Genomic DNA, 10,174 nt, shown 5'->3' with positions numbered 1-10,174 from the left:
ATATAATAATAAGAAATGCCAAGTGCAGCAATACAGCGACAATGATTCAGATAAGCATCGGAAGGTCGATGTGAATTAAGGGGGCTGAAGAGACAGGAGAAAAAAGTGATGGCAAACCCTCGAAGGAATACCCAGAGCTCAGAGAACCCCTTCCACGCCCAAACCCTCACATCCTCTTCAGTCACTCACTTTCTCAAGAAACCCCACGCCTTCCCCTTCCTCCTCTCAATCTTCCTTTTCCTGACGTGGGTCTCTCTCCGACTCCAGCACTCCTCTTCTCCTTCTCGTTTTTCCATCAACAAAGACGACGCCCATAAAAAATGGAGCCAATCGAGCGATTCCAGAGCCAATCTCGTGAGGTTCGGTTCTGGGTTTCCTTCCCCGATTGCCAAAGACAAGAGGGGATGGTTGCTCGACCCCATCTCCCTCGCCAAAGATTCTCGCATTTCAGGTACACCCCCTTTCTCTTTCTGCATTTTTCGCTTCTGGGTTCGTCGAGAGAGTCGATTTTTCACCAAATATGCAATTGAATTTCTAGCTTGTTGGTTGTGTAGATTGATAGTTGAATTCGCATTCTTATCAAGTTATATTGTTGTAGGAAATTGAATTGCATCGTTTTTGTTTTCGATTTTTTTGCATCGATTTTCTCTTTGACTTGGACTTCCAACTCAAATCTGATCCCATCACACAAATTGCATTTGGTGGTAGTTTGGAGGTTGACGGAATAATTGTGCTCCTTTGTAGGTGGAGCTCTGAGCTGTGTATCGCTTCATCTTGGAGAAATCCGGCCTGGCGGTTTAAGGGGGAATCACAGGCACTATTCTTGCAATGAAACATTTGTCATATGGGGGGCTGAAACAAGGTTTAGGGTAAGCCCTCGCCACTTCAATACGAGTCTAAATGCCTTTACCATTTGTTTGTTGTTTGGAGTAAACTAAATGTCTAGATTATCTATCCTGGTATCTGGATGCATTCATTTTGGCAATCTACATGATTTTCTAGAGCAATGTGACATGAGTTGAAAAGTACGAAGTTGATAGAGGAGATAGAGGAGGATAGCATGCATGAAACAACTAAAATATGAAAACTTTGACATAACTTGCGCTTCATATCTAGATATGTGGACGGTTTACCTTATTGTGTACCTGATGTCAGGTCAAAACTTATTTCTAGTGGAAAATAAATTTGCTGGTACTTGGTATTTTAGATGTTTAAAACAAGACAACTGAAGGGAACTCACTTAAGTTTTAAATCCCCGCTTCATTTATATGGACAATCTCATTGAAAAAGGACGGGAAGATACATTTGTTTTTTCTCTATGTGCGGTAATTTTTATTCTAATTTCTAACATTGGCTAAATATTGGACCTACATCTGATATGTCAATATTTTCATCACTCTTTTGCAAGTTGTATTCCCAGATTTTATTTCCCATTTTGCCGATGTTACATGTACCGTTGTGGCTTATATAAGTTTAAATTTCCTGATTTTACGGCCTTTTCTGCAGTAAACAGTCAAAGTGATGATGGACCTACACCTAGTAATTAAAGATTTGATTTTAAGAAAAACTAACGAAAAGTTCAAAAAAACTTCCCTTTTAATGAAAAGCCCTTTTTAAAGGTATAGTGAATAGTACCAGGGAAAGGTATAAATGTGGTTTTTCGTTAAAAGTGAACAGTACCAGGAGTGTTTTGTTAAACCTCCCTTGATTTTAATGTGCATCTGTTGGGTAATTTGGCACTAGTTGTTGAGAGAAGGCTTGTAGGTATCTGTTGTTCACTATGGGAGATTATTATGTAAACCACATGAATACAATCTACGTATAAAATAGTGACGTAATCGTAGATGTCTAATTTCAGAGTGTTTCACTTCATAACCTTGTTATATTAGTTTACTTACTCTTTTCGTTGTGAACTACTGAAGCTGGAGACTGACCAGGTGGATGAAGGCTATGCTGAAGTGACTATTGGTGCAGATGAGGTTGCTGTAGCTGCTAGCCCAAGTAGCACTGCCCATGCTCTAATAAATATAGATCCGGTACGGACTACATACTTTATAGGATGCCAAGACAGCATCATAAACTATAACAGCTCAAGTACAGATTTTAATGTGTGGAAAAATCTGTGAGTATAAGTTTTCTGTGGGGCGGCTTATACCGTAACTTAAAGTCTAACATTAAAAGTTGTTTTGTCCAACATGTGATTTGCAATGTTAGGGCCAAGCTTAGCAAGATTACAGATAGCCTATCTAACAAGATTCTCTTAGCTTTTACGTATATATGTACTTTCTGTCCTAGCATGTGATTTGCAGTGCATTGCAAAGTCACAAGTTTACTTAGGTGTTTTCGTTTCAACTAGCATTGCTTCTCCGCAATCATGAATAATGTACAGTCCATATCTTTAGCTTCTCAGCAATCATTCTTTTGTTTCCAGAAAAACTAGAATTCTGTTTTCGCAAACTTTTCTCACTTAATATTGGAATGGATCTTTACAAGTTTTATCTATCCACTGCCTATATAGTCTTTGTGCAATGAATGCAATGGGTTGGTAGGAAACGAATATCCTAATTTTTGTTTAAAGTTTAAACAGTCTTTTTATGTTGTAAATAAGATTACATTACTTGAGTTATTTGATTTGTGCATAACGTGGTGACAATTCTTATAAAGACTGAAGTCCTTTATATTGCTGTATAGCTGTAATTACACTCTTAAGTTCTCAGTTTCCTCAAGTGTAAAGTGAAAAACCTTTGAGCCAGGTTTGTAGTGATATTTCTCCGACGGACTTTGACTGAAATTTCATAGAAAAGTGAGGCCTAACTAGAGAAAAACTTTGAGCATTTAAGTATTGGTAGTTTTGGTGATGCTTTCCTGCAATGGAACAAATTGCTTGGACGAAAAATATGAAATTTGGATACAATAAACGTCAATGTCTCAGTTTTCTTCTTCTCCGATTGACCTTGCATTAAAACTCTTATGGAAAGTTTATGTACGTTAAAAAAATAAAAAAATAAAAAAAAAATCTTCACTTTCATAGTGCGCCGAAAGGGTTGAAAACGAAAAAAAGCAAGATTGTCAAGTTCCGCTGGAAGAGGGAGAGCATTGCGACCAACTCCTAATGAATTTTTATGTGAGTCAAGAAAGAAAAATTGATGATATTAAGACTTTACAAAGAAGCGGTTGTGGGTTTGATCTTGGATGAAATGGGTCGGCCGTCCCATTTGTTAAGTGGGCTCGCCCAAGCATTGCTCAAGATCCTAGTCACCAGCTTTAAATGACTTGTTATCTTTGCAGTCGGGATTTCTTTTTTTTGGCAACGGGCTTCTCCGTCACAATCCCCAGCCTAAACTAGTATTAAGTGACGAAGGCGTTATCACGTATAACAAAACTATGTAGTTATTTTCACCTAAAATTTTCGTGACGCCTCATACATGATGCTGACAGTGACATGGAAAATGTGTCACATATTATGAATGTGACACATTTTATCTGTCGTCACATAATTTTCTTGTAATGAATATTAACATTAGAGGCGGAATTAAATTTATATGAACTCAAATTACATATCTTTTATCAAGATCTTCAAGCCTAGTGGTTTAGTGAACCAAGGTTCAACATAAAAGGAAGAGAGAATGAATTTCAACTTTATACCTTTGATGTCTATCCTTTTTTATTTTATTTTATTTTATTTTATTTTTTATTTTTTACGAAGTTCATGTTGGAATCAAATTCGTTGGCATTTGGTTGGGTGTTGGCTAAAGACTCTTCGATGGTTAAGTTAGTAAGCAAATATATGAGACTCAAGATTTTGTATGTTATATTACTAATGCTTTATGTAGGGAGGGGGATTAGACTACTTATGTATTTTTTTAAATTATCGGAAATGAATTCCGCACAAATCTAGAATTACTTTGGTGTCTCTACAACTAAGAAAGAGAAAACAATTAAGACCTTGTCACACCAGTGTGGAGTCGAAAGCCCTATGATGCCTATGGTGGACTTAACCGAGGAGAATGAATTACGAACTGTGAGTTTCTTGGCTAAGGACCAATCACCTTTCCATGGAAATGAATATAAGCAGTGTTAGCCATGGATTTGAGGATGATAGGGCATGTATGGTGCTTATGCAGTCGTTGATTTGAACACCATGTTATGTTATCCTACAATTGACTTTCGGAGACGTGATGAAGGGTTGGTTTGGTATTACTGTGCTTTGAATAAAAAAACTACTTCTACTGTGTTGTGAGAATAAGTAGTTGTGAAATAAAGCAGTAGAGTGTTTGGTAAACTTTTTTGTAAAAGTGCTTTTGAAAAAAAAAAAAGCAGTATTATAGTGTTTGGTAAACTTTTATGTAAAACAAATGTGAAAAAAAACCAGTTTTTCAAAGCTGGGTTTTGCAGCTTCTTGTTTTTGGCTTTTTTTTCACCCAAAACTGTGAAAAAAAGCTGAAGCTGAATGTTACCAAATACAAAAACAGCTCCGAGTTTTTTTTTATACCAGCTTTTTTCATAATCACCTCAGTACCAAACCAGGCCGAAGGGCAACAATTAAAAGCCACGTTTAGGGATAGCTCTTAATAGCATTATAAATTATGGCATATGTATGGGGTCATGATTTATAAGGACTGTTATCCATTAGAGATCACGTTGGATCTTCCCTCATTAGGCCAACGTCTTGGTTAATGTGAATCCATCAAGCAACGTGTGAAGAACATGCTGGTTCGGCAGAGATGTCACCTATGTTGGGCGTGATTTACTGGGAAATATCCCTCGTTGCATTAAATGATCAACCTATGCGAGGGTCAAGAGATAGAGAATATGGACAACTTTGTCAACTAAGATTGCTTTAGTACATGTAGCATCCTCTATAGGGTCGGTGAAATTTGGTCACCTAAACATACGACTCCAACCAAGGAGGATTTTTCTTAACTATATATCAAAGAAAAGATTGCTAAAGTATGAGAAACAGTATTACATTACCAAGATACATTAGATAAAAGGGTAAATTGAAACCCTAGCTTTCAGTCAAAATCTCCAATTTTCATTTTTTTTCGTTGATTCCTCTGAAGATTTAGGGTTTGGTAATCTTTAGTTTGAGAAAAAGTTAAGTCATACTTAGAGAAGGGAGAGAGAGGGGACACGACATAGAGAGAAAGATAGAGATGGAGATCATAGGTTTGAGGAATTTAGGATTGGGTGCAATGTGCCTCATAACGCTATGCAATATTACATATCCGTATGCAAAAAAACTGGAAGCTTGGTGAGCTCACTACCAAATGTCTGCATGATCATTGAAAGCAAATAATGATCGCTTTCTACGAGACTGTGGGTGTGAACATAGGGAATCAATATGTTCAACCCAAGGGAAATGTAATAATCATTAAATTTTCGATATAAACTCTCTGAAATTATTTAGTCTTTTTGACTTTATGGTAATCGGGGTGGTGAGCCTGCAACCTAATAATTGGTGCCAAGAGTCTAGCAAAGCAGCGTTGGGTGTGGACAAACATGTGAGCAATGTGTAGATATGTCAACCAAAATCATAAGATAATTAAATGGTACACATTTTGGTTAGATTAGTCCACAAATATTTTCTTGAATCTGCTGTAGAAATGTCACATCCCGGCCCGGGAAGGACCACTTCCCGGGCCCTCTCCACCACCGTAGCATGATATTGTCCGCTTTGGGCCCTGACCATGCCCTCACGGTTTTGTTTCTGGGAACTCACACGAGAACTTCCCGATGGGTCACCCACCCTGGGAGTGCTCTCGTACGCTACTCGCTTAACTTTGAAGTTCCCATGGAATCCGAAGCCAGTGAGCTCCCAAAAGGCCTCGTGCTAGGTAGGGATGAGAATATATATATAAGGATCACTCCCCTGGACGATGTGGGATGTCACAAGAAAGATGGAGGATCCGTAAAGACCATAGGCGAGTAATTGGTTTGTGTATTAATGATCTTAGTAACTAGGCTAAATAGTTTGCTCAGTGAAGATTGGTGAGCATCCTGGCCAAGGCATGCTTTTAGGTACGATATCTTTACTTCTGGTAAGGGGATGTACTATACTGCAAATTACTAATCATCCTGGATGCCCCAAACGTTTGTGCCACATCAAGAATTCCTTTGGGGTCTCAAACTTCTAGCCGGCCACATACTGGGCCTTTACAATGTGAATGGTTGTGATGTACAATCTATTGGGGAGGCGTTCCATCTTTTCTAGAATATGCTTCCAGACCATGTTCGTAGGAAGTGGTACAAAAAGGAATTCTACTCCATTTTCTAGTGGTTTCCATGTGATGATAGTTTTCTCGAATATCCTTAAAGCTCAAAGGCATTCTTCTGGAACCAATTGAGTATAAGGCTTCCCTTTATGGAAAAATTAGTATCATTGGATAACATCATATATGCATTGCCATGCCCATAATTAGGTTGGATAGGCCTGAAAGGGTTGTCATAGGGGGTGATTAGGTAAAAACTTAGCATATGAAACCAAACAGCTAACTTTTCCACAAAACATACCTAAGCATGAGTTAATTGGATTCTTCACATGTATTAACTTGCATCAATTAACTCATATTCTAGAACAGTAATGTGATCCAGAATAAACACCAAGCTTAAATTTGGGAACATAGAAAATTGTTCACGTAGTCAACCAAAGTTATTAGAGGGGTTCGATCAATATGGCCTTCAATGTTAAAAATTTTGCTCTCCCAAATGTCTTAGGTGGAGCAAAATTATTCTCACATATTACCTATGGGAATGGTATTCCTCAACAACATTGGTAGAGGCATAGACAAGTGCATAACTAATGATCTATTCCGTAGAAAATGGAAGTAAATGCTGAAGGGTTGGGGTTCGAAAGTACTATCACGTATTCTTGAAGTTTTGGGCACTAGGTGCCAAGGAATCACACTTCTAATTGTAATGCCTCCCTTTGGTAGGCTCTGATTCTACCTTATGTTGTAAAACAAACTTGAAAATAAGTGTGAGAGAAAGAGACATACCTTGGCTTGGGTTTGGAATGTTCCAACTGAAGTTGGAGGGGTTGTTCGATACATTTTGCTGAAGCATAACATGTCATTCGGTAGGCCTCTACCGAAGCAGAACATGCCTTTCGGTGAATCCCTCCTGAACTAGGATACCACCATTCAATATAGTCTAGCTGAACTGGTTCTATACTATTCAGTACTTCCCAGCCGAATCACTAGGTACCTTTCTCTCACAGTTGTGACAGTGGTCAGATCCGAGAATTTGGTAAACTTCTGCTTTCTACACTACTGCTTCTAGAGCAAGTTAGAGACATGGAAGGACGAGAAAAACTTCTCCATTCAAAATTCAACCGGATTCTATAAATTTTGGAATTGTACCTATTCATGAATGTAAAGGTTTCAATCATGTCTTGCTTCAGGCAAGAAATCATATTTTCATGATTGTAACGATTTATAGGAGCGAATGAAAGAGTCATGAAATCCTCGTTAGTAAGGTCGCGTTTGGTACGCGGGACGGGACGGAACAGAGTGGGACGAAGCGTTCCGTCCCACGTTTGGTACGCTTAAAATGAGTGGAACGCGCTGTTCCACGGAACAAGTTTTGGATGATTTTTTGTTCCACCTCCCCCCTGGAATGGGTTGTTCCATGTCCGTGGGACAGAAATTTCCAATATTTTTAGACAAAAATGCCCCTGGTCTTTTTCAAAATTTACAACATCAAAATCAAATAACAAACCCTAAAAACTATTTCTCTTCTTCTCAGCCATTTCTCTTCACCTCTGCATCCCTCTCCCCTTCGCAACCTTCCTGCTCATCTTCTTCTGTGCAGCCTCGCAACCTTCCTCCTCGTCCTCTTCCGTGTAGCACCTCTGCCAACTTGTTGGTCCTCAGGTATATCTCTTTCTCTCTCTCCTCTGTATTTTTGGGTAACTTGAATGTTTGAATTGGTGATCACAAAATCAAGATTTGTTTGTCAGTTACAGTATTAATAAGTGCCTGACTTCATTTGTAAACTATTTCTGTTTACAATAAATATGGATTGGTAATTATTGGATTTAAATGGATTCGTAGTTTTTGATGAGAGGAGTTGTTGAGGTTGTGTGAAGGTTTGTTTTTTTGGGTTTTATGCTGCAGGGGGTTACAACACACAGAGAGGAGGAGAGGAAACATTAGTTTAGATTGTGATTTAAATTTTTTTTTTATATGTTCTTGGTGATATAAACTGTGTGAGTACAGTTGTTTTAAAATTATTTGCATGTGCTTTTTTATAGTTTTGCTTTTTTCCAGTTTGGATTAAAATGGATTTTGAATTTTTGAGAAGAAATTAAAAGGGTCGTTGGAATTTTGGAAGCCTTTGTGTTTTTGGTGAACACGCAGACAATCTTGAAAATTTGTGTTAAAAGACTAATGTTTGTATATAAAAATTGCAGCCATGTGGTAAAGAACAATGGTTCATTAAAGCTAAATGTCAATGGACTAATCCATGTGTTGATTGTGTGGAAAGGCACAAATTTTTTTGACATGTTTGGGTTTCATCTCATGTGGATTATTGGAAAAACAAAATGGTATTGCTCTGACAGATTGTTGGTCGCTTACAGGTCTGAAGACTAATATTATGAATCGTGATTCTAAATCAGCTTATCCTTAGTTCACAAATACCAAGATCGTTATTTATTTGTGAGTACATGTGATTTATGAATTGACATTGTCCCTGGGTTTTTTGTACTATTTAAATTTCTATAATTAGTTTGGTGTTTTCATTTCTTTGCTTATTTGATTTTCTATTGGACCGCATGGATTAGGCTGCTTTAGGTTTGATTTGAAAGAAAATCAGAAGAAAAAAAAAAGAAAGATGAAGGGCGGTGATGTAGAATGGTTAAATTGCAATTTCAGTTTTACATACTTAAAGATGAAAGGCTGGTACTTTTGTAACGGTTGCCTCCAAGATGAGGGAACAGATTCCTGACATTAATATAGAGCCGAAGCATATACAAATCAAATTGAAGCATTTGAAAGAAAAGTATTTGTCTGCATATGACATGATGAATACATCTGGATTTGGTTGGGATGATGAGAAAAAATGTGTTGTTGTGGATAGTGACGAAATACTACAGGAGTGGGTGAAGGTAAATTTTTTTTCTTATTCTTTATCAATTAGTTGCTTTGAAAGTCTTAACCTTGATTTCTTTGGGTTCTTATTATAGAAACATCCCAATGCATCTTGCAAACCAAATAAGCCATTCCCGTTGTATCCACGGCTATGTACGGTGTTTAGGAGAGACCGAGCCACGGGTAGCATTGCTGAATCAGCAACAGATGCAATTGAAAATATGGGTTTGGAAAGTGAGGATTGTGAGACTTCTGAGATGCCTCCGCTTTCACCTACCCCATCTCCTTCTGTTGCTACATCTAGTGCTTCTCAACCTGTTAGGAAGAGGAAGAGGAGCAGGAATGATGGTGATGCAAATATTGTATCTGTTATCAGTGAAGGTTGGAATAAAGCTGTTACTGAAATGAAGAAATTAGGTGAAAGTTTTACTTTTAGAGAAGCAAAAGCTAGACTACCTTCTGAGCTTCAGGCCATAGGTCTCCCATACGATCAGGTGTTAAGAATTTCAATGAAGTTAGTGAAAATACCGATCTAATGGGTATTTGGACCACCTTGGATGACTCACAGAAGCCAGATTTCATTAAAGTGTTTATGGAGAGCCTTTGCAGTTTTAGTATGGGTAACTTTATCAACTTCTAAGTGTTTTCATTATTACTTTAGCAAGACATTATTTGTTTTTTAAGTCAGGACGAATGTTTGATTTCCGATATTTCATGTTTAAGTTATGCATATTTCATTTTCTTTGTTTAAGTTCTAAATGTTTAAACCCTAAAATGTTTACGATATGCATGATCATTAAACTTATATATTTTTCAACATTTGTCATGTGCTCTTGGTTTGCCTTGTTCCTGCAATGGGGAATATTTAGAGGGGTGTCCTTCTAAACAAGGTCAATTCTAATGTTTGTAGAACCTAAACTCCCTGAACAACAACCCACAATTGAAAGGACCAAAATTAGGGACTAAAAATTGAATTGGGGTGTGAGTTTTGCAATTTGCACAATAAAATTTGATGGGTTTGTGGTGAAAATTCGAATGGAGGTGTAGAAAATGGGAAAAATTACAAATTTTAAAGGGGTTTG

General features: G+C 37.6%; 2 protein-coding genes across 2 annotated transcripts; both read left to right on the top strand.

Moving 5' to 3' along the window:
* Positions 1–16: 16 nt before the first annotated feature.
* Positions 17–2,502, top strand: LOC103937178. Its single transcript, XM_009347095.3, has 3 exons — positions 17–451; positions 745–869; positions 1,923–2,502. The coding sequence occupies exons 1-3, from the start codon at positions 109–111 to the stop codon at positions 2,124–2,126; spliced, it is 672 nt and encodes a 223-aa protein (XP_009345370.2). The 5' UTR covers positions 17–108; the 3' UTR covers positions 2,127–2,502.
* Positions 2,503–8,929: 6,427 nt separating this feature from the next.
* LOC125475092 lies at positions 8,930–9,628 on the top strand. Its single transcript, XM_048579452.1, has 2 exons — positions 8,930–9,109; positions 9,188–9,628. Exons 1-2 carry the CDS (start codon positions 8,930–8,932, stop codon positions 9,626–9,628), a joined length of 621 nt encoding a protein of 206 aa, XP_048435409.1.
* Positions 9,629–10,174: the final 546 nt, after the last annotated feature.

This window comes from the organism of the source record quoted next, unplaced genomic scaffold (genome assembly GCF_019419815.1).
Source record: "Pyrus x bretschneideri cultivar Hongxiangsu unplaced genomic scaffold, Pyrus_bretschneideri_v1 Contig135, whole genome shotgun sequence".
NCBI classification, from domain to species: Eukaryota; Viridiplantae; Streptophyta; class Magnoliopsida; order Rosales; family Rosaceae; genus Pyrus; species Pyrus x bretschneideri.
The sequence above is the reverse complement of the archived record's forward strand: the minus strand, read 5'-3'. Positions and strand labels throughout refer to the sequence as shown.

Excerpts from the sequence above, each read along its gene's own strand:
- LOC103937178 (XM_009347095.3), top strand. The coding sequence starts at position 109 with ATGGCAAACCCTCGAAGGAATACCCAGAGCTCAGAGAACCCCTTCCAC. Across the intron at positions 452-744 it reads CAAAGATTCTCGCATTTCAG|GTGGAGCTCTGAGCTGTGTA; the intron begins GTACACCCCCTT and ends GCTCCTTTGTAG. Across the intron at positions 870-1,922 it reads GGGCTGAAACAAGGTTTAGG|CTGGAGACTGACCAGGTGGA; the intron begins GTAAGCCCTCGC and ends GAACTACTGAAG.
- LOC125475092 (XM_048579452.1), top strand. The coding sequence starts at position 8,930 with ATGAGGGAACAGATTCCTGACATTAATATAGAGCCGAAGCATATACAA. Across the intron at positions 9,110-9,187 it reads TACTACAGGAGTGGGTGAAG|AAACATCCCAATGCATCTTG; the intron begins GTAAATTTTTTT and ends TTCTTATTATAG.